Source organism: Vicia villosa, linkage group LG1 (assembly GCF_029867415.1).
Source record: "Vicia villosa cultivar HV-30 ecotype Madison, WI linkage group LG1, Vvil1.0, whole genome shotgun sequence".
Lineage (NCBI taxonomy): Eukaryota > Viridiplantae > Streptophyta > Magnoliopsida > Fabales > Fabaceae > Vicia > Vicia villosa.
Genome location: NC_081180.1, coordinates 67,596,159 through 67,621,654, shown reverse-complemented (window position 1 = coordinate 67,621,654; position 25,496 = coordinate 67,596,159). Strand labels below are relative to the sequence as shown.

Sequence of the window (25,496 nt, the reverse complement as noted above, 5' to 3'; positions counted from 1 at the left end):
TTTTAATTTTTAGTGAAAACTGTCATTCACACCAAATAAAATAAAATAATTTTTTTTTCTTATAGTTTATGAAAAAATAAATAGAATGTCGTTTATTTACATACTTTTTGGCACAAGTGAACAAGTGATCGTTAGTATTATTCCTTGATGAATTTATAAATTATTTATGGATTTTTTCAATCTCAATCAAACAAATCACAAGTACATCCCATTTTTTTTACAATTTCGTGCTCACAGTAAAATATAATTTTAACGTAAAATAAAAATGTTTTCAATGTGACAATGACAAAGAATATGATAACTCTCTTTTTTAAAAGTTTTGTGAACTAAATAGAAAGTCTTTTATATTTTCTTATCCTCACACCTTCCCTAAAAATGGCAAATTCAAAAAAAAAATCTTATAATCAATAACATCATCTGAACCTCCTTGCTCATGCATTTATTCCACCAATTTTTTTGACACCATTCCCTTCAAATTGTCACTTACCTACACAACATACTTCTAAATAGGAAACTCACTCTCCAATCACCCATAAAAATTCTCTACCAAAAAGACTCGGCCTTTTCACACCTTCGAGTATTCAAATGCCTTTGTTATCCCTTAATTTCTTACACCACTAAGAATAAACTCTAGCCTCGATCTACACCATGTGTCTTTCTAGGATATCCGTCTAATCATAGAGGTTATAAGTGTTACAAATTGTCAAGTCGCAAAATCATTATCACTCGGCATGTTATTTTTGAGGAAAATATGTTTTCCTTTTCTACCATGAATTCTCCTCCTACAACTAACTATAACTTGTTAGATGACAACATAATCCCACTTCTGACCTCACAAGTGTACATCACACCTCAACCAACCTCCTCTCACAACATAACAGTCACCCAACAACCATCATCAATAGCCCAACATGCTTTTTCCTTTCAAACCACATACCAAACAACCCTTTCCCCCTCAACAACCCCCTCGGTCCAACAACATACACCCATAGCTCAAACACCTCCTCCCTCCCAAACAACGACCTTATCTACACAAAAAACCTCGAACACCTCTTCTCCATCTATTCAACCACCCATATCCCCTCATACACCTCAAATAACAACCCGAGCACAACATGAAATTGTCAAACCGCATAAACTTGTAAACCTACATACATCCACACACAAATATATCTCCCATTTACCTACAAATTTCATTGATGTATCAAATGGTCATAATTGGAAGATGATCATGAAAGACGAATATGACGGTAGCTTCTATTGAAAATAAGACGTGGGAATTAGTTCCTCGTCCCTCTAATTTTAATGTTATGCAAAGTTTGTGAATTTTTAGGCACAAGAAGAAATCTGATGGTTCTTTTGAGCGATACAAAGCCCATCTTTTAGGTAATGGTGCTAATAAACAATCAGGCGTCGATTATTGTGAAACTTTTTGTTGGGAAATAACACCGCTGAAGAAAAAATTAAATAAACAAAACACAACCAATAACACAAGAATATAACGTGGAAACTCCAAAACCAGAGAAAAAACCACGACCGTTGTCTAAATAAACAATCAGAGAATTATTACTATGTGAAAATTTTACAACACATAGACTTCTCTACTCCCACCCCAATCCCCTAGTACACCCACACTCTTACAAAGCAAATATTTAAACTAAATCTCACAATACTCTAATACAAGAGCATAAGAGAACAAAGAAAATCAAATATAAGCTTAAAGTGCTTTTTGACTAGTGTATCTAAAAACAAAGAACTTAGGTCCAATATATAGCCTTGGTCCCCCCTTGCTTCACCACACTAAGCAATGTGGGACTTCTCAAATAACTACTTTTTAACTTCCTTCTTTATTTAAGAATTTAGGCAACATTAGACATGCAATCAACCCCAACAATCTCCACCTTGATTGTAATAGTCTTTAATCTTCATTGTCTACACCGACAATCATAATTCTCATTGTCTATACCGACAAATCTATCATACTCCACCATAAAGAGTACACTACACTCGAAACTATCATCCCAAGAATTTTTCTTCACGTCGAAACCTTGCTGAAAGATTATGGTGCAACTCCCATGTTGGCTTTTAGGAAGTTCTTCAGCCATCGACACATGTCACCACACACCTTGCATCAATGCCAACCAATGCCTGTTTGTTGTTCTGAATCCGCTAGCAATGATTTGTCCTTTTGCATGGTATAGCGGAAATACCATAAGGACACACCTTATCTTCTAAAAAGGATCCTCAAGGGAGACGTTGCTAGCACTTGCCTCAGAATCTTTTTCAGATACTGCTCCACCTGGAAAATTTCTCTTTAAATGCCCAGACTTTCTACACTTTCAGCACACCATATTATTTGCATGGATCTTCCTCCCATTAGCCCCACTTCTAGTTACCAACGCCGAGTTTTATGAAGTACTTTCATCACTTTTCATCCTCCTTTCTTCAGAAATAATTTTAGTTGCAACTTCTTCAAAACTCAACTTTTCTTTCCCATACATCAAAACAGGTTTAAGATGAATATAAGAAGGTGGAAGGGACAAAATAAGCCTTAACGCTTTATCTTCATCATCAATCTCAACTTTAATAGATTCAAACTCATAAAAAATATTATTCAAAGTACTAAGATGATCAGAGATTTTTGTACCCTCATCCATGCGCAAAGTGTGGAATTGCTCCTTTAACAACAAACGATTTAAGATGTCCTTTGTCTGATATAACCCTTCGAGCCTTTCCCAGAGTTCCTTGGCTGATGACACATTCTGCACATTCGCGAGAACATTCTTTTCCAAACACAAACGAATTGCACTTGCAGCTCTCAAATCTAATTCCTCCCACTTGTCAGCCTCCATGTTGGAAGTGTTTCCTTTTAGCGCCTTGTGTAATCCTGATTGTATCAACACATCCTTGACTTGTACTTTCCACAGGCCAAAGTTGATTCTTCCATCAAACTTCTCTATGTCAAACTTCATAGCACTTGAATAAGACATAGTAGTTGCGCGTATACTGCAAACAGTGCACCAAGTAGGTTCCCAGGAAAGAGAGGTGGGTCACAGCGGACACGCTTAAACACCAAGTCTTTCCTTAGCCAAAACCTCCCTTAACAACACTTTCACAGTACCACCCCTTCTTCAGCACCTTCACAATATCACATTTCTTTTCTTATGTGGAAGATCAGACAATGCTGCAACCACAGAGAATACTAAGAATTGTGATATCTTATCGAGCCGAAGCTCTGATACCACTGTTGGGAAATAACAGCGCTGAAGAAAAAATTAAATAAACAAAACACAACCAATAACACAAGAATATAACGTGGAAACTCCAAAACCAGAGAAAAAACCACGACCGTTGTCTAAATAAACAACCAGCGAATTATTACTATGGGAAAATTTTACAACACATAGACTTCTCTACTCTCACCCCAATTCCCTAGTACACCCACACTCTTACAAAGCAAATATTTAAACTAAATCTCACAATACTCTAATACAAGGGCATAAGAGAACAAAGAAAATCAAATATAAGCTTAAAGTGCTTTTTGACTAGTGTATCTAAAAACAAAGAACTTTGGTCCAATATATAGCTTTGGTCCCCCCTTGCTTCACCACACTAAGCAATGTGGGACTTCTCAAATAGCTACTTTTTAACTTCCTTCTTTATTTAAGAATTTAGGCAACATTAGACATACAATCAACCCCAACACTTTTTGCCCTATAGTTTAATCGGCCACTATTCACATGGTACTTAACATTGCATTATCCAAGTCATGGTGTCTCCATCAACTAAATGTCAAGAATTCCTTTTGTTTGTTTCCATGTGTATTCACCGGAGGGGTATAAAGTTTCCCAACCACTAGAGGGGGTTAGATCTGAATCTCTGATTCAGATGAGGAAGATGTAAGGCTTTCTTCCCGATTGAGGTTTTTTCTCACGATTTTTGCTAGCTACTGATTGCAAGCAGTTGCAGTCATGAGTCATTTTCTTCCGATTTTGCATTTTGATGTTTAATTACGTGATTGAACGTTATTTATCGTTCTAACAAATTGCGCCAATGTTCCTTCCTACATGGAATCATTTACTTGATAGTGAAGTTGGCTAGATCCATGCAGTTTCAAGGTTGTGTGTTCTCTGCGGTTTGTTACTCTTAATGGGTTGAAGGTGATCCATGCAAACACTTTGAAGCCCAAGTCACTGCCTATCGGATGTGAGAGGTAAAGATTAGAAAATTTGTGTGTACCTTGATTTGACGTTTACAGTCCTTTATATATGAGTTTCTCTAGGATTTCTAAAGACCTTAAGTCATTGGTTGAATAATTGTCGTTCAAATTGACAGATGTTAGAATATAATTAATTTGTTTTGTCATCAGACACTCCTTCTCTAATCATTTACCATAATGATGTGTTTTCTTAGAGCTGATTCATGTTTGTTCCTTTGAGTTATAATGTCTGTAGCGTCGACACTTTTGAAAAAAAAGTGTCTTTGTGTTGATGTCTCAACCTAACATAGATATTTACGATTACGTTTAATTTATTCATTTTTTAAAATCATTACTCATGTCAACATGTCAATGTCTGTGTTGTATTTCAGGTATCAGTACTTCATACTTACAAGTGTGAGAGTGATATGTTATCCTCTGACGTCTTAGCCTGGCGTCATTATGAAATACCATGTAAGCGTGTTTTGTTTGATTGGGCTCCATATTTTTAGGCCTCACCCCTTGGACAGTGATAGTAGGTTTAGGCCGTATAAGAACAACTAGGAACATTGACAGTATGAACATGCGGCAACAGTGGACACCAAAGGAAACGCACAACCTATGACCTTCAAGTAATTCTAAATTCGAAGTTTCATTTAACATAAACCAATTCCCTCAAGTTATGATTTGTAGACAAACAATAGCTTCTTTATAAACCATATGAAAATAAATACAACAATTTCATAACAAACATAAGAGTATCATCCAAACCCAAAATGCCCCAAGTGAACACACCAAGGAAAATAAGAAACATAAAAATACAATTGCAGTTCAACAGTCATAAATTTTACATAACAATGATAGATTGCTTGATCACCAAGTATTAACCACCCTGCAATTTCTTCTAATCTGTCCCCTTGAACCTGTCAAAGGAGATACATTTCCCATCTTGATCATAGACTTAGCAAATTGCTCAAAGAAAATATCATTTCTCTCAGCATACAGTTTCACCAACTCAGCTGATTCTTGATTCTTTGTCAACAAAACTTCATCAGAACTCAATAGTCCCTTGTAAGCCAACAAGTTCTTGAAGTAATTATTATCGAACTTTATTGGTGTGACATAATCTAGGAAAAACAGATTCTGGTCACCGCCCGATCTCGGACAATTAGCACGTAATTCATTAGCATAGTATTGATCAAGAGTGAAATCTTGCTTGCCGTTTCCACTTTGGTTGTAGAGTCTTTGCCTAAAGCTTGTGCACCTTGAGTTTCCTATAGTGTGGCTCCCTATAACAATTGCACAAAATTTGTTTTAGTATTAGCTACGTATAACGTATACATAGCTTTACATAGCTGACACTTTTCATCGTCTGGTGTTCGACACTGACACGTATCTAAATAAAAAAATTTAAACTTATACGACAAGTTAAAGGAGTGTACCAGAAAGAGCAACGAGATCAACAATGTCGAGTCCTTGAAGTTTGAATTTAGTTAGGATGGTTTGAAATGTGTTGTTTGGAGCTGGAATGTTGTGGTTGGAACCACTTAAGCTTGCACCTAAAGAATCCCTTCTTCCTAAAGGCACTTCCCAGTTTGGTCCACCAGCCTACAAAATAAGTTAAAAAAATAAGTGCTTATAGCAAAAGTGCTTATTATATAACTGCTTATAGCCGAGAGCAAAAGCAAATACTTACAAGAACAGTTGAATCTCTAGCAGCTATAGCCAAAATGTCAGCACAAGACACTGTATGAGGGCATGCTTTCTCTAATGCAGATTTAATTTCATCAATGACTTCAAATCCTCTTGCTGAATTACGGTTAGGATTTGACCCCTTCTCACTGATGATGTTTCCACTGTTATCTAATAAAATTGAAGCATCACAGCCCTGCAACATGATCAACTTCCTGTTGTTATAACAATAACGATAACCACATTCGTCTCAAGTTTTTGGACGCCCAGTGTAAATTAATTGCAGTTTAATCAAGACAAGACAAATAGAGATCCTATTTAATCTTAGTTTAACTGTAACAAACATTTTATGAGACTCTATTTAATCACGGTTTAACTATGACAAATTTTGGGTTATTTGCGATAATCTGCCTTGCACGTCCTCAAAGACGGTCCTGATGATAAATTGTTATGACAATATAATGAACATACATACCTTGACAAAACAATCATGGAAATGAAGTCTCAAAAGTGAAGCAGCTATACGAGGTTCTTTTGCAACAGCATTGGCAAGGATGGACTTGACAATATTCTGAGCTTGTGGACATGAATAGTCATAAAACTGTGGATAAAGGTATGATCCTATTTTCTTGTTACAGTGGCAGAAAGGAGCAAAGGCTAGTAAAGAAAAAAGTATAAGAAAACTCATAGAATTGCTCATTGTTGTTTTTCTCAATATCAGCTCAAAGAAGAAGAAGTATATAAAAGAGAAGTTCTCAAACTTGATTGCATGAGTAATGTGATTGGAAATGGTATTTATAGAAAAGAAACTTGGTAGAAAGTTATTGCATGACATGAAAAAGAATGAAAAAAGTTGGAGTTGGTCACTATCTAATTTAAAAATACATTTTAAAGTGGAAGAGAAGAATGGAGTAAGTACGTACCTTGTAAGAAAAAAGACTTGGTCTAAAACTCTAAATGGTTTAGATATAGTCAAAATTTATTATATGATATTGAGAATGAAATAAAAGAAATAATATAATAATATAATCTGCAAATCCCATTTCAACTAGCAAAAAAAAATCGATATTGTTAGGTTAAACGTCATTATCAGAATTTAGACCTTGATACTCACTGTTGACTTTTTATTGATCATAACTATGTCGTCTACGTTAAGAAAAGAAGCAATGTTAGAAAAGTGTTTGGGAACTTGTGAATAAGGAAGAGGGAAAAGGGTGTTGAAATAAATAACTTGAAGCTTAATTCCAAGCCAAGTAAAAGCAATTTTTAAGAGTAGCTTAAAGCTAACAATGCATTGGTCCTGACTCATTCAAAAGGTTATGGTATTTATTTTCTTTGGTCCTGATCCTAAGTAATTTGTTTGCTGATGAGTTAGTACATACATCCTTAAGGTTCAAGAGTAATTACTTGTTGATTAATTAGTTGCATCTTGAATTCAAAGTGGTTTCAGAATCTAGATAATTATGACAATATCAAATGCCAAGTTAATTATGCTCTCTGTCTTATTATAGGGATGTCCCACAAAAGTTATTCTCAGCCCACCTACTCAATTGACCTTGTATAACATTTTCTTATCAAATTTATTCACTGGATTGATGTTGAATTGAATCTCTAAAGATATTGTCACCTTTTGACTTCAAAGCCTTTTAACTTGAATTATACTATGTATAGGTTTTTGTATATGTTTTAATGGGTTTGAGCATATGAATAGTTCAACATAATAGTTAAGGGGATTGAATATTAGAAATTTTCTATTATGCAATATGGTGATGGATTAGGAATGTTTAGTGACCTACTTGTTTTAAAGATTATAGTAGCCTCTTCAACTAATGTTGTCTTCTTTTGGTTTGGCATTTTATAGTATTATTATGCTTTGACAAAGTTTGACTATTGGAGATAATAATACCTAGAGAATTATAATAAATGTCTCACAAGAATGCTTAAATTGTGTGTCAAAGTTAACTTTTCGGATTATCTCGCCTTCACAATCACTTAATCGTCCGATATTAATTAAGTTTGACAAAACATCCAAAGTTAAAATTTGTTATTTTCTAATTGTTGATTTGCTTGTATGGTAATTTCTTGTTGATGAATTTGTCAATTTTCATAAATGGATAAGAATAATATGTTGGGAAATTGTGACAAGGGGAACAAAAACTCTACCACTTCCTCTACTAGGCATGAGCGCCAATGTATAATCCCAGCGAGCAGAGTTGGACCATATGTGTGACATTCTCAACTTTAAGAGCATGAGTTTCATGTTGAGGAATATAGATCCGTACGACACTTTAGTATTAACACTTTATGAGGGCCATTTAGCAAGGGGTTTGGCTTGAGTGACTTTGGAACAATGGTGACTTGGTAACTTTAGTCTAATTTTAGAGTAATTGAGAGATGGAAAAATAATTAAAATAAATTATTTGTTGAGAGAGGGTGATTGATTTAGAGGAATATAAAGACAAAGTCACAAAGTTACAATTCCTTCAAAGTCACTCAAACCCAACCCGCAAGCAAGACATATCAAGGAGTGAGAAATATGATATGTTTTTTTTTTCGTTTATTTTTGTTTTATATTGCTTTTAATTCATTGTGTTTTTTCTGGGTTTGTGACATGTCACTTAAATGTATAAATAACAGCAAGAAAAGCATGACTTTGACTACTCCAAGCAAAAGATGGTGCATTGTTAAATTGACTCATGCCTACATTTTCCAATTCTATTTTTAGTTATATAAATATGACTCGAGTCATGTTTGAAAACTGAGTGGTTTTTGTTGTTTGATTCAGTTCATTACATATTGTTGAGTAGAATCATTAATGATTTTTAACATTAATTTTGTGCCTTTTCTCAAGTACATATGAAAGATTTTATTCATCATTTTTACATAATTAGATTTGTTCCGTTGTGGAACTAGAAATGGAGAAAGTGGCAGAAGTTACAGTGGAGCGAAGCTTCCTAAAGGATTCAGGGACGCGGCACTTTGGACCAAAAGTTGCAATCTCGAGGCTTCTTGAACCAGAGGCATTGATCTTGAACCAGTGTTTCTAATCTCCGGCACAGTGGATCAAAGAGGAGGGTGCTTGCATGGTTAGTACTCCAACATTCAATTCAATTTAGGGTTCAAGATAGTCATAGTGAAAATAAAGATCAGAGATTGTGCACTTGAAAACCCCTTGTGAAGGTATTTATACATTGGGATCAATGAAGTGGACAAAATAAGCGGGCCTTACCTTATTAGGCCTTTGGTCGACATCGAACAATTGCATCCAAGTCAATTTAGCAGTCTCCTATATATGAATAGAGGAAATTTGGGGAAATTTTCACATGTTGGATTGAATTCCCCTTATTTCCTTTGAGTCTTTCCCTCTTCTCTAGGAATGTTTTTCAGGAGTAACTGTCAACACGCATTCAAAGCTTCAACTTCCAACCATCTCTTTCGCTTCACTGCCTTTGACCTTATATTTTAATGTACCTTCTCCTAACTCGAGATTTTTCTTGAAGTATTTGATGTCTCCTTGTTAAGATAAGCAATAGCCCTATTAACATATAGAGTGGTTCGAGGAGTAGCGCTTCTTCTTTTTCTTTAAAAGGGGGAATGAAGTTTGAATTGCATTCCCTTTCTTCTGTCAGTTGGGTTTTTAAACCGGAAATCATCTTTATGATTAATGATTTAGAAATAGAAGGAGTACCTGGAGAATATCTTTATGATAGAGTTCCTTTCAGGAATTCCTCAGAGGTTCTATTCTCAAGAAAATTCGGTGGTAGTGAGAATCCTCTTGAAAAATCGATGCCTCTCTCTGCCTTGATTGAGACCGAGATAGAAACTACCCAACAAAGGAGGGAACATGCCGGTAACTTTGTCTAGATATACTGGGGAGTGAATGACCGTGAGCCTAGTGATACTGAAATCACACATCATTTAAAGTGTCGAGGATAGTCTAACGTTGTGTCTTGGATCAGTCACGGTGATCTCTTTAAACTAATGAACTGGCCCAAAGGGGACTTCGCTTAGTCGAGCCGGATAATGCCAATAGGTACCATTGGACGGCCACTAAAGTGGTAGGGACTCCTTCCACTTTGAACAATGTCAAGGCTATAAACAATTCTGACATCATGGTCGGCAACTCCTCAGATTGGCTAGTTCTTCTGGTAGATCCGGCGAAGAGGATATGCAGCTCCTTTGAAGGCTTCTCGATTCCTCTATATGAATGTCTTTTCACCAGGTTTGGGGTACGTTTTCCCTTTTTTGATTTCGAGGTAGCCATGATGAACCGTTTGACAGTTTCCCCCTCGCAACTCCATCCTAGAGCTTGGGAATTCATGAAGGTGTTTCAACTCTGTGACGAGTATAAATCATGGAAACCTTCCCTGGAGCTCTTTTATGATCACTTTTACGAGGACCTCATCTTTCAGGATGACACTCATATTAGGAAGTGATCTTTCTTCTATCTTAAGTCCCTTAGTTCAACTTTTTACCAATGATTGGGATGACTTCCTTAAATGTTTCATGTTGGTGAAAACTATTACTCCTGGGGCTCACTTTGCCTTCAATTTGTCTTTGGGCCAATTAGGACTTGCTCAATCTTGCAAGGGTGGTTTTTTAAAGTACTGGTTTTGAGTTCACTTCTATCGACCTCTTTCTTCTTACCATACTGGGTTGAGTCCCCTATCCTCCCAGAAGGTGGAAATGATAGAGAATATGTGTGCTTGATAACATAGGCTTGATAAAATTTATTATTCCAAAACTATCCTTACATTAATTACTTAATGTTGTTATGGGTTGACAATTTAATTAAAGGCACATGTGTAATTGTGTTATATCTCTTACATGAAATCAAGAAAAGTAAATACACTTAACTATCTTTCTTAATAAGCATGAAACTTGTCATTTTTGCTTATAAATTAGGTCGAAGTAGTATTTGATTAATGTTGAAGCAACCAAGGAAAATAACAAGATGAGTGTGATCATCCAATTACTTCGTTTTCATCTTCATTTCTTAATCTTTAATGTTGGCATCTTTAACCTTTTTCTTCTCTTTATTTAAATTTTGTAGTAATGAGAAGATAATTTCCTTTTCTCTAGGGTTCAATTCTTCATCCAACCAAATAAATGATTGCATTTATTGTAGCCTTGCTGCCTGAAACATCAATGGAGATGAAAGAAGATAAATAATTGACAAATCGTGACCTAGGTAAAACAAAACAACATCAAAATAATCATAAATGAAAACATACCTTATACATCCCACAACCATAAAAATGACGATATGGGTTCACATCACTCCATGTTGCCATCAACGGAGCATCAAGACCACACTTGTATTCGTATCTCAAAGAACGATATCTACTTCCCGTGTTAGAAGTTGAGTGTTGAGACACATGGGTTTATGGGTTCACAACGTGAATTTTGATTAAGGAAGAAAGGGAAGAAAATATTAGCTTTAGAAAATTTGGTTTTTTTAGCGTTGGCTCGAAGTAAGAAGGAAGAAGCAGTGTTCTTCATAAAAACCCTTCAATCTGATTTTAATTTTACGATTTATTCAATTTAATATTTTTCAAATAGTATTAAGAAACCAGTTATTAATATTAAAAAATAATTAAAAAACATAAAAGGTGACATGGCGCCTCTATGGCAGTGCCACATAATAAATGAGGAGGCCACATGCGCAAAACTGAAGGGGACCAAAAAAATTCAAGGAAAGTAAAGTTGAAGAACCAGCTGGATTTTGAAATAAGGGGGATCAAAAAGTTTAAAACACCTAATTAGGAAGATCAAAAGTGCATTTAAACTATCATATTTTCGCACATCCTTATACATACTACTCGTCTTAAAGCCTCTTCTGGAAATTGATCATCTGGAAGTGCCAACAAGGATACGTTATACCAATGTATTAAACTTTCTAACCATGCTACACTCTTATTTGACAAGTCTTATTGATTCAACTCTAATCTACGAAGATAATACATTATTTCACATATATAAATATGTGGGACATGTATTTTAGTTTTTTTTAAAGCAAGAATATATTGATAGGAGAACCCAAGTTCTCAAACTTGATACAAAAGACGGACGGAATCCACAAAAAGAAAATTACACGCCAATTGCTAATTACGATAAATACATAAGAGGGTTTCTACCGAATTCGTAAAAATTACAATTGGATTGTGCAATTTTCCCAACAAACGTCAGTCTCCAAATCAGAATTTTAATGTCTCACACAATGTCGGAAATGTTCCACGTATCTCCCCTGAAAACTACTTCGTTTCTTACCAACCAAAGGCTCCAACAAACTGCCGTCCACGCGACTCCCTCCTTGCCCTTTCTAATTTTTGGCTTCTTTCCACAAAAATACCAATGCAGTAAACTTTCCATAACATTCTCTGTTCTAAAGACGTCGAAACCAAGCCACTTGGCAAACTAAGCCCGAATTATGACAGAGAAGAAGAGAGTGGCTCGGGGATTCCGCATTCGCACAACAGAAAATACAAGAAGTACTCGAAAGTGTATTTTAGTATTGATATGGATTGGCGACAAGGGATTAGACTTCTTCGATAGAAAGTGAATCAAAAGTTTTAGTTGACATGGTGAGAGACACTGACAATATTAAAGAAAGCATCCCAACCTCAATTTAACGCATTGACGAGTTCAGAATTAGAATAGTTCCCGGTGATATTGTAGGATTAGAATAATTTTAGGTGATATTATTTTTATGATTTGAAGTGTTCATATTATTAGAATTATTTTATTTTATTTTTTTGAAAGATTGAAAAAAAATACTATGGTGCCTAAAATTATTTCGAGAATATGGATTGAAAGTGATAATATTTATAGTATTAAGGGTTAAATTTGTTAGAGATCCTTATAAATAACTCATCATTCAATTTTAGTCTCTACAAATTTTTTTCTTTGAATAATAGTCTTTCTAAAATAATCCTTCAATATGCTATTAAAGGAATTTATGACAGTCACCCTATATTCAAATACAATCACACATAATTAGGGCTGGAAATGAGTCTATTCTAGTCGAACTCGCCTCAGCTCAGTTTGACTCGTTAAGAATTGGTCGAGTTCGAGTTCATGACGAACTTTTTTTTCAGCTCAAACTCGACTCGTTAAGAATTGGCCGAGTTTGAGTTCGAGTTCGAGTTTATCTCGAACTTTTTTTTCAGGTCAAACTCGACTTGTTAGAAGTTCACGAACATCTCGATTCAATTCGTTAGGTTTATCTTGTTAGGTTCAACTCGCTTATTTCACGGACTTAAAAGTAATTTTTTAAAGTCTATTTTATATATATATATATATATATATATATATATATATATATATATATATATATATATATATATATGACATTTTAAATTAATATTTTTTAAATAAAAAATTTAGAAATAAAATTAAAGTTATAAGATTGGAATTCATATGATGTTAATTTTATTTGCATAATTGTTTGTAGAAATATTTTGCTCACTAGAGAATATAAATTATCAATTAAAACTGTTAGATTAAAATAAAATATGATACTAAGATTTAGAGCAAATATTTATACCTTCTCTTAAAGACAATATAATCTATCTCATATATAATCGAGTTGACTCATGAACCTAACGAGTCGAACTATGTTTAGTTCAAGTTCAGCTCATTTAGTTAACGAACTTAGTTTTTAGCTCATACTCAACTCATTTGATTCATGAACCTAGTTCAACGATTTAATTTTCGAATCGAGTTTCGAACTATTTTCGAGTTAGTTTGGTTCATTGTCAGCCCTACACATAATGAACAATCATATTATATGAAATCTCTTACACTATGTAATTGTACTAAATAAGAAAAACAATATCCCTATAATTTATCACGGCAATTCACGACAACAATTTATACATTGAAAAGTGAGAATGACAGTCATTCTAAAATAAATTTTATTTGCTAAAACGACAGTCATTTTAAAACGTAATGAGTTTTTTTTTAATCTATGTTGGACAAGTCAACTTCTGCCAAACTTGGCAAACTCCAAAAGTTATGTCACGTGCTGCGACGTTAGCTTCCATTAGTAGAAACTAATAGGGTGACCAAATATATGGACGTAAAATATTTAGAAGACCATTCTTTAAAGAAAATTTTTATAAGGACTAAAATTGAATAATAATCATTACAAGGACAAAAAATGTATTTTTACCATAATATTAAATGTTAATAATATTATAATAATAATCTAAATATTATAAATATATTAGAATCTTTTTATACTTAATTGTTGATTGTATTTTAGAAAAATAAGATTATTTCATATGTTTTATTGTATATTTAAAAAATAATCAGTTTGTATTGTTAAATGTTTTATATAGAAAATAAATAAAATTTGAGTATATTTTAAATATTGAAATAAATAAATAAATTTTTTAATCAACGACTACTTAATAGTTGATTTTTAAAATTTTGAGTCAATTTTAAATATAGAAAATATATAAAATTTTGAGTATATTTTAAGTATTGGTTAATTATGTATCTTTCGGCAGAGAAAAAAGATAGATTATTTTATATGGTTTATATATTGAAAGAAAACAAAATTTTAATCGGTTAATATACTTAAATGTTGATTGTGTTTAAAACAAATAATAGATGTTACATGATTTATAATTAAATATTTCATCAATTATTGGTTAATTTTATATATAAATATATATTTTAAAAAATATTTGATTTTGATATATTTCTCATAGCATATGCGTTTTTTGTTACTTCACCATTGGACTAATTAAATGGTTGAAATTTAAAATTGAAGAAGATTGAAAAAAACAATAGATTGAAAGGATTTAAATTCATCAAATAATTGTAATATTGCATGAATTATGTGATGACGGTTAAATGTTGAATTTTTAGATTTTGATTTTATTCCTACGATATTTTATTTATGTGTGCATCCAATCAAATAATATCATACCAAAATTTCAGATTAATAATATGATATTTTGTTGCCTTGCTCATTACTACACACCAATTTAGAAAATTAAAACATGCCATTATAAATAAGACGTCTTAGCTTGAAAAGCTTTCTTCCATGAGAAGAAATTGACTAAGTTTGGCTACTTTCTTTCTATCCCTCCTTTAAATAGACAGAAGTTACAAATCACTGAATCCATCTTCCTTCAAACCTCATAGTAAAAGAAAAACAAAACAATTATTTTGATAACATGGGAGGTGAGTTTAGGGTTCTTCACTTAGTAAGACCTTTTCTCCCATTCCTTCCTGAAGTTCAAACCGCTGACAGGAAAGTGCCATTTAGAGAGAAGGTTATATATACTGTCATCGCTCTTTTCATTTTCCTTGTATGTAGTCAGCTTCCTCTATATGGAATACACTCCACAACAGGTGCAGATCCATTATATTGGACTCGTCTTATCCTTGCTTCAAATCGCGGAACTGTCATGGAACTCGGAATCACTCCCATTCTCACTTCTGGTCTAGTCATGCAATTTCTTGCCGGATCAAAGATCATTCAAGTGGACAACAATGTAAGAGAAGATCGTGCCCTTTTGTAAGTATCTTTCCTTCTTCTACAACTTGTATTATATACTAATTCCTAAACCCTAATGGAAACCCTAAACCCTAATATATATCTTTGTAGGTATCTTTCCTTCTTCTACAACTTGTATTATATGCTAATTCCTAAACCCTAATGTAAACCCTAAACCCTAATATATATTTTATACTAATTCCTTTTATATGGCAGAAGCGGAGCACAAAAGCTATTTGGTATTTTGATAACTTTTGGACAAGCAGTTGCCTATGTTCTTTCAGGGATGTATGGTAGTGTAGCCCTACTTGGAGTCGGAAACGCCATCCTCATCATCCTCCAGCTCTTTTTCGCCGGTATTATTGTCTTATGTTTAGACGAGCTTCTTCAAAAAGGATATGGTCTAGGTTCTGGAATTTCCCTATTCATTGCTACTAACACCTGTGAAAACATCATATGGACGGCATTTAGTCCCACCACCATTAATAGTGGGCGTGGAGCTGAATTCGAGGGTGCTGTTATTGCTCTAATCCATTCCTTGATAACTAGAACAGACAAGGTTTGCGCTCTCAGTGAAGCATTCTTCCGGCAGAATCTTCCCAATGTCACAAGTCTTTTTGCTACTGTCTTCTTCTTCTTAATTGCGATATACTTCCAAGGTTTCCGGGTAGTCTTGCCTGTAAGATCAAAGAATGCGCGAGGACAGCAGGGTTCATATCCAATCAAACTGTTCTATACCTCAAACATGCCTATTATTCTTCTGTCTTCCGTTGTTTCCTTTCTCTACTTTTTCTCCCAGGTAATAATAGTTTTATAGATTTTTGTTTTTTCTGTTGAAATTGTAACAATCTAATCTTACTGCAATTGTTTCAGCTTCTCCACCGTAAGTTCAGCGGAAACTTCATTGTAAACCTGTTGGGAAAATGGAAGGAATCTGAATATGGTGGTAGTCATTCAATTCCTGTTGGTGGTATTGCATATTATATCACTGCACCGCCCAGGTAAGGGACATGCATAGCCGTTTTATATTTTTAGAGGCAAATTTTAGGTTATGTGTCGTAGCCCACCTTGTACACCTTTAAAAATGGTTTGGGACATGCTTCCAGTTATAGTTATGATAATCCAATTTATATAAATAGAATTCATCTCTATGATTTGATAGAACCAATTTTTTGTGTTGCAGTTTTGCTGATATGGCAGCCAATCCCTTCCATGCTGTGTTCTATCTTGTGTTTATGCTATCAGCATGTGGATTGTTGTCTAAAATGTGGATCGAGGTATCTGGTTCATCTGCTAGGGATGTCGCGAAACAATTGAAGGAACAACAAATGGTAATGCCTGGACACCGTGAGTCAAATTTGCAGAAAGAGCTAAACCGATATATCCCCACTGCTGCAGCATTAGGAGGCATATGTATTGGTGCTCTAACAGTATTGGCAGATTTTACGGGGGCAATAGGCTCAGGGACAGGGATTTTACTTGCAGTAACAATCATCTATCAGTACTTTGAAACATTTGAGAAGGAAAGAGCCAGTGAACTTGGCTTCTTTGGTTTCTAATTTCTGCCAAGCAATTGCTTATGCTGTTACACTTAGCCTTACCCTTGTATTAAGTTATCACTGTACTTTAGATCCTTTAAGACGGAGAGTAGTTTCTTTTTTGTTTTGCATGTTTTTATCTACTGAGGAAATACATTGACATATGAGTAATTTATATTTTTGAATTTTTGAATTTCCGCCAAGCGATTACTTATGTTGACATTTACCCTTGTACTAGTTATCACTGAAGAGTAGTTTTTTTGTTATGGAAGGAGCTTAAGGGCTTGTTTGAATATGTCTCACTTCTATTTATTGATGACTGACAAATTTGTCAGTGTTTTTTTATATATATATTTTAATTGCAAAATAGGAGTCATATATTAAAAATAAAAGAATCAAGAGTTAAAAGAAATACAAACAAAGTTAAGATTACTAACCCAACCGAGCGAAAAAGTCAGCATAGAAAACAAGCACAAAAAAAAGCAAGAAAGGACCCCAACCGTCTCACAAGAAAAACACAAATGGACCCAAAAAGTTGTCAAGATTGTCCTAATTAATCATATGACTCGCGGATCTCCGGAGAGAGCAAGTTGGAGGAAGGTGGGCAACTAACCACCCAGCACACACCTAATCGTTCACCCACTTGAGCGGGTCTCGTTCCCACTTAACTAGAGAAATGGAAAAACATGAAGCATGAACTTAAACCCATCTCCACGTGAAGCTAATTATCATAGACATCCAGTGATTAGCCGACAAGTTTTCCCAACTACAAATAACTTCTTTTTTGCAATTTTCAAATATTCCATACAACAGAATGCCAGATCTAGATTAGGCCTGAGGACAACGTGTTCCCTCATCCAAAACCTTGAAACAACTAAAAAAAATCTAGGATCGAACGAGGTAATGCCCTTGGCCGCTATAACCAATTGAAAAATTTACATCAAATGATTGACACTAACTCACACAAAACAAAGAAGTGATCCCCGACTCCACTTTCTCGATACAGAAAGCACCCCTTCGTCACTAGGACTTGATACTATTTGTCACCTAAGAAGATTATGCCTAGACGACAGTCTGTTTTGAAGCAACTGTCAAGAGAACACCACAACTTTAGATGGGCCCAACTCTTCGAAACCCTAGAGAACCCCCTTTCCACCCTTTCATATTTATCTTCCCTAACCCCCTCCTAGAGCCAGCATGTTGTCATAAGCTGAAAAAATCGAAAAACCCCAAGTCAGGTCAAGCTTCCAAGCTCAAGAATCTACTTTGTCACTTCTAACTAAACTCGCAATAAGACAAGAAAACCCTTAAAAATATCCTCCACCCATATTATGAAATGGATTTTTTGCAATAAAGGCTTCAAACCCAAACACCGTCAACCCAAGCTCCCAACAAACCCACCATCTGAGACTTATGTTCTGATATCAACAAAATCTCTCAAAAGAAACACAAAGAGGCCTAGTCCCCACTCAGATATCATGCTAGAATCTAGTCTTCATACCACCTTCAACCTTCCTCACCACCAGTGTGACACCTTCCTGAGGCCCCCTCCTCGACCTTCCAAAGAGGACTCTAACCTCTAAGACCTACATCTTGCCTTGAAACTCTTGCTCCAAAGCAACAGTAAATTCTCCTCTATCTCTCCCCCCCCCCCCCTCTCTCTCTCCTCTCTCTCTCTCTCTCTCTCTCTATATATATATATATATATATATATATTGAGTAGGGTTCAACTTACATCAAGAGTAAATTTTTTTTAACTTACTACAAATTAGAGTCTTTAAATTGAATCTAATCTAACAGTTAAATTAGAATTTTTACTTAATTAACCATTCAATTAAATATATTTTAAAGGCTATGATTTTGAGTTGACAAGAAAAACTTTCTACAAATTTATTTGTTTTAAAAAAAAATTAAATAACGGGTTAATTTTGATAAAGAAACATTTTTTATTTTGTCTGAGTACCCCTGCCCTTGCAATGATAACATGCACATTTATAATTTTTTATCAATATGGTGACACCCATCGTATGGCCCTTGGTAAGACTAACCTACGTCACACCTCTTTCATTCTCACTCCTAATATTTCCTTCGGAGATGGACGACAAGACTATACGCTCCAATACAAACACCATAGCCGAAGGTTTTGTTGGTGAGGAAGTTCCAACTTCTTCCAAAGGAAATACACAAGGCAGGTGCTTACTACAAATGTGATATCTTATGGTTTTCCTAGGGGGCGTGCGAGGGGAAACATGGGTTAACGTCACCTTTTCTAAAAGGGACGCCATCAGAGTCAACCCCCGCGATAATGACCCTATGGTCATCACTATGCAACATTGCAACTGGGATATCAAGTGAGTCTTAATATACCCTGGAAGCTCTACTGACGTCTTGCTCTAGGATGTTTTCCAGAAACTGCAAATCAATCCCAACGTCTTCAAAGTGTTCAGTGGCACGTTAATAGGATTGTCATGCTAATAGGTACAAGTAAGGGGCCAGATGCTAAGGAGATTACATCTGTCGAGGGAGCAGATGCTAAGGAGATTGACGACAGCTACCTCTTTGTGTAAGCCCTTTCACCATATAACATCATCTTGGGGCGAACCCCCACCAATGCATTATGGGCATTTATTTCCCCCATGTACTTAGTTCAGAAGTATCATATGTATGGAGCGCGAATCAGTACAATTCAAGCAGACCAGCAGATCGCTCAAGAATGCAATCAAAATAGATTGGCGATAGAGGGGGGAGCTCGCCCTTGTTTGTGCCCGCTTTCTGAAGTTCCAAATGCTGATCTCGATTGTCGGGATCCGAAATTGGGAGAAGACGTTGAAAGGCTCACACCCACAGAAGACTAGAGGGAGTTCGAAATACTCCATTTGGCCCATTAGATGACAAAGATAAGTATTTCGCTTACCGTGGAAGAAGAACACGAGCTAGTCAACCAACTCAATAAAACTGTAGACTTGTTCACATAAGATCTCTCTGATATGCCTGAGATAGACACTAAGGTGGTGAGTCATCGCCTTGCCATCCACCCCTCTGTCAAACCAGTGGCATAGAGGAACAAGAAAGTTGGCGAGAAGAAGAGGGATGCCACTGGCAAGGAAATAGGCAAGTTATTTGACGTCAGGTTTATCACAGAAACAAAATACCATATATGGCTAGACAACATGGTCTTGGTGAGGAAAACACATAACATATGGTCTTGGTGACAAAGATAAGTATTTCGCTTATCGAGGAAGAAGAACACGAGCTAGTCGACCAACTCAATTAAACTGTCGACTTGTTCACATAAGATATCTTTGATATGCCTGAGATAAACACTAAGGTGGTGAGTCATCGCCTCTCCATCCACCCCTCTATCAAACTAGTGGCATAGAGGAACATGAAAGTTGACGAGGAGAAGAGGGATGTCATTGGCAAGGAAATAGACAAGCTATTTGACGTCAGGTTTATCATAGAAAGAAAATACCCTACCTGGCTAGCCAACATGATCTTGGTGAGGAAAGCAAACAACATATGGCGTATGTGCATGGACTTCACCGACTTGAACGCCGCCTATCCAAAGGAATTTTATCCACTATCAGACATTGATCTTCTAATCAATAGATACTTAGGCCAACACACGTTGAGCTTCACGAATGCATACTCGGGGTATAACCAGATTCGGTTGGATCCGTTGGACGCTCCCAAAAACATCTTTCATGTCTAATAATGGCAACTACTGCTACAATTTCATTCCCTTCAGACTCAAGAACGCTGACGCTACCTACCAGCGACTCATGACATTGTGCTTTCCCACTAAATAGAGCAGAACCTAGAGGTATATGTTGACAACATGATAGTGAGAACTATCTAACATGCAGCCATGCTTAAGATTTGAAGGATGTCTTGCAGTCTATCAAGAAGTATGATATGTGCCTAAATCCCGCCAAGTGCTCTTTCGGAGTTCGAGATGGAAAATTTCTAGGTTTCATATTGATGAAAAGAGACATTGATGCCAATCCAGATAAATGTCAGGTTGTCATTGCCAACTGAATCCCCACCAACGTTAAGGAACTGCAGCAACTTACAGGTCGCCTCGTCTCCTTATCTCGCTTCCTCTCGTGTGCGGACGACAAGGCCTTCCTTTTCTTTTCAGCCCTGATGAAGAAAGATAGATTTGAATGGATCGTCAAATGCGATAAGGTTTTCTCAAAGGTAAAGGCTTTCCCCGCATCTCCCCCATCCTCACTCGCATGAGGGAGGAGACTCCACTACTCCTTTATTTCTCGGTCAGAGATCAAGCATTAGCTCAGTCCTTGTCTATGAGACAGACAAATCAGAAAGGCCCATTATTTGGTAAGAAAGATGTTCAAAGGCGCCGACTCACATTATCAAAAGATTGAAAAGCTAGCAATAGTCATCATCGCCGCGACTAGGAAGCTGAGACCTTACTTTCAGGGTCACAAGATCTTTGTTAAAACAAACAATCTTGTTCGACAGGTCTTGAAGAATCCATATTGGTTGGAAGGGTGGTATCTTGGGCGGTGGAACTCATGAAATACGACATCCAGTATGTCTCGAGGGGAGGTATCAAACCACAAGATTTAGAAGGTTTTTTGCAGAACATAGGTCGCTTGTACACGAGGAGACGCCCCCAGAGTAGTTATCATTCGATGGCACCTTAAATATGAAAGGGGGCGGCACTAGGATAGCCTTGGAAGGACCTGATGACATATTCATCGAGCAAAAGTTGAAGTTCGAGTTCACCGCCAGCAACAATCAGGCAGAATATGAGGTCTTTTATTGATGGCATGGTTCTTACCTTAGATATGGGAGCCTCCATACTGAAATCCAAAAGCGACTCCGAATTAGTCGTCAACCAAGCCTCTGGGAAGTCCCAGACAAAATAACCCCAATTGATAAAATATCTACAAAAGGTACAAAGTCTATCCTCTTGCTTTACTTTCATTAAAATAGAACGTGTTCCTCGCTAACAGAACTTCAGAGCATACCTTAAGCTTGCCGCCTTGAAGATAACATGGTTTAGCAGAATAGTGATCCAGGAGACACTTACCTCCTCCCCCAACATCGACGAAGGCGAGGTGTACTCCCTGGAAGTTTTCCCTGAATATAGTTGGATGTCGCTCATATTGCGCTGCCTGTAGGGGATGAACTTCCACTAGACGAGGGGGAAGCAAGGAGAATTCGAAAGGAAGTTTCTAAGTACAGTCTGCTCTCGGGAAAGCTAATTAAATTTGGGAGAACTTCTCTCATTCTACGGTGTTTGGACGAGCATGAAACCACCCTAGTACTTACAGAAGCACGCAAAGGATCCTGCAGCAACGACATTGAAAAACATCATCGCCTTTGTCAAGAAATGCGACCAGTGTCAGAGACATGTTGACCTTCAGCACACCCTATCTAATTTTCAGATGAAAATCGATAAAAGTTGAACTGGAAGTTGAAAAGACCAATGGGTTCATGCATAATTCAACTTCCTTGAATATAAATTTCTATGACATGTGTTAAATGGAAGTGTCCCTAATGACAATTTTAATGACATGGCCAAAAAAAGTCACACCTAGTACGTCATCAGGACCCAACTCCTTTATTTGGTGGACTCAGACATTTGCATAGACAAGAGTGTCACCCACAGTTATGAGGTGTATTTGGAGTGTTTTGGAAATCTTGATATGGTCGATGTCTGTGCCAGAAATAGGTTTGTGATGGCTTCATATATTGCGAGTATATTGCTACAATATATTTCATAATTGTTATGAGAATATATGACATTGGTTTTATTAAAATATTCACGTAATTATTAAACTATTTATTTCAAATAATTTATGCAATGTTATATATTAATTAGTATTTGTTGATGCAAGTATAGATCTATTAATATTTTCCGATATTTGCAAAGGAGATTAAGAGTGGGAGTACAAGGAAACCGAGCCCTATGATAAATTCTTCCTTCTGTCGAAAGGACGTCCACTTACAAAATCGTATTGAGAACAATTGGATCAACTACTACCTCTATATGTATTTTTTGTACTACTACGTCAAACATTGTGCCACACATTTGTTGGATGACATATCCTTATATTTTATTAGATCATATGTGGATTGTATGTGGTTGGATACCTACCACAACGAGTATTCCACCCGTTCAAGCATGTGCAAGATATTCCTAAACATCTATGCATCCCTATTGGACTTACGACCACTCGAATCGTGTTAATAGTTGGTATGTTAAGTACCTAAGCCATGTATTACCTTGCCTATAAAGGAATGAGGCACTCGTATCCTACACCGATTAGAGAATTAATTGAGATACATGAAGTGGTATGTTTAGATATCACAACATATCTTATTCTGACACTATAAGCACGATTGTAAGTAGCATTTGAGGAGGAAATACTTACAAAGAATGTAATAGTGCAAGTTTTGTCTCGTACATGTGCATGAGCCCTATATTCATACATGCGTCTATGGATCGAAAAAGGTCAGGTAAGGTCGGGCCTTATATGGCTTGAGTCTGACCTACGATAAATTTTTAAGGCCTGAATTTGACATTTGGTCTATTGTAGGCTTTTTAGCCTAGTCTGGTTTTTTTTAAAAGTCTGGTCTGAACTGAAAACCTATTTAAAAGCTTATTTCACATTAAGGCTTTCAAATATTCCAATTTACCTTTTTTTTTACATAGATAACAACGCATTTTATATATTATTTTACCTTTTTTATAAGGGCATTAGTACTTTATCCACTCCAAGGGGTGAGGGTGAACAAACTAAAAACTCAATTTTTTTTCTTGATATTCTAGATATGCATTTTCGAAACACTCAATACACATTAAAAGCTTTGCAGATGAGACACCTCCATTTTATCAAAAAATAATTTAAAAATACATTTCCAAAATATTCCAGATGCAGTTCTCTAAACCTTCCTCAAAATTTTATTGCCTTCATTCCAAAAATGAAATAATAGAGGTGTTGTAGAAAATTGAAAGTGGCAAGTGACGGACAGAGAATCACGAGGGGGTTGATTTTCATTATGGAGTAGGAGTAGTACAAAGTTATGCACAACCATCACTTCCAAACACTTGAATGAAACCGCAGCGCCATCGACAAACATTTTGATGAAAATGGTATTGAGATTGATGCATCAAATATCAATGACTACTAATTAGCCCGTTAGTCTTTGATTTTTAGCACTAAAATTTTTAGTGATAGAGTATTCTTGTTTATTGAATTAAAGTGTATTAAACATGAACTCTAGATTAAGTGTTGCTATTATGTGATAATACTCTTGTTTATTGAATTAGATTGTATTATGAAAACACGACCTCTAGATTAAGTGTTGATATTATGTGTTGGTTATTAGACTTCAAATATTTTAAGGGTTTATAGACTGAAAATAATGAAGTGAACGTGTTATTACCAATCCAAAATACTTTATCAAATCAAATACAAAGTGGAAGCATAATTGGATTAACAACCCTATCTCTCATCATTGAAAAACATATATTCCTTCTAGATTTTCACACTTTGGTGCTATCAACTTTCATTCACTGCATCTTTTTTACTGGAGATGCATTATTGAAATTATGAGGCATTTTTTATTAACACCTCATAGAATAGATAAAATAACATTCATTTTTTTAATAAATATAAATATACAAATAAACCTATAAAACTTCATAAATTTTTTTAATAACTTAAATTTGACCTATTTAATTTAATAGACTTTTATAAAATACAAAACCTAACTGAACTTCGATGTTAAATAAATCCGGCCAAATCAGACCATTTTATAGGCCAAGCTATGGGCACAATAGGTTCATATGCCCTATTCCCATCCCTACAGGCATCCATAGTGAGAATATAAAATTGTCCCGTTTGCTTTAAATTAAAAATTAAAAATAAAAACTGTTTAATTTTCTAGGTGTATTTACATGTAAACTATTCTAAATAATCATTTTTAAAAAAGATTTTAATGTTGAAATTGAAACAGCTATTTTAAGTTAGCTTTTTAAAAACCATATTTCATAGACTGGAAAAAAATACCCAATACTATCAGTGAGTTTTTAAACTACAGTGTATTTTCGACCATAGTTGATAATTTTTGAAGTATCTGAAAATAACATATTTATATATAAAATAATTTTAGAGAATCTTAAACCTAACATGTGATATTACTATAATAATGCTAACAACTAAAACCATGTTCTACTAGAACTAAAACCTCACCCTGGGGATTGGTTTGGATGAGACACAAAATACATCATAACTTTTCTTGAGTCATTCAGAGTTCGGAAACCAGAATGCTAACACTGCTGCATGCATTCGTGTCTCAATCCCTTCGCAACGGATAATCAATCTTTAAAAAGTCAAAAAAAATTATATGTATGTCCGTGTGTAGGTTAATTTATGTTCTATAAACTGGTGTTCTATGTTATATCACATCTACTTGTTTAAAACAGTAAACATTAATTTCTTTTGAGGGGGAATTTTTTTTCATAAGCCAATATTCAAAATGATTGCAACTAGTATTGAATAACCATAATAAAATCATG

At 35.3% G+C, this 25,496-nt stretch overlaps 2 protein-coding genes across 2 annotated transcripts; one reads left to right on the top strand and one right to left on the bottom strand.

Moving 5' to 3' along the window:
- Positions 1 to 4,853: 4,853 nt before the first annotated feature.
- LOC131608521 (peroxidase 72-like) lies at positions 4,854 to 6,640 on the bottom strand. Its single transcript, XM_058880192.1, has 4 exons — positions 6,366 to 6,640; positions 5,895 to 6,086; positions 5,641 to 5,806; positions 4,854 to 5,487 (listed from the first exon to the last, which is right to left on the bottom strand). Exons 1-4 carry the CDS (start codon positions 6,588 to 6,590, stop codon positions 5,072 to 5,074), a joined length of 999 nt encoding a protein of 332 aa, XP_058736175.1. The 5' UTR covers positions 6,591 to 6,640; the 3' UTR covers positions 4,854 to 5,071.
- An 8,438-nt stretch (positions 6,641 to 15,078) lies between these two features.
- LOC131608505 (uncharacterized) lies at positions 15,079 to 17,120 on the top strand. Its single transcript, XM_058880191.1, has 4 exons — positions 15,079 to 15,422; positions 15,618 to 16,200; positions 16,275 to 16,402; positions 16,585 to 17,120. The coding sequence occupies exons 1-4, from the start codon at positions 15,079 to 15,081 to the stop codon at positions 16,958 to 16,960; spliced, it is 1,431 nt and encodes a 476-aa protein (XP_058736174.1). The 3' UTR covers positions 16,961 to 17,120.
- The last annotated feature ends 8,376 nt before the right edge of the window (positions 17,121 to 25,496 follow it).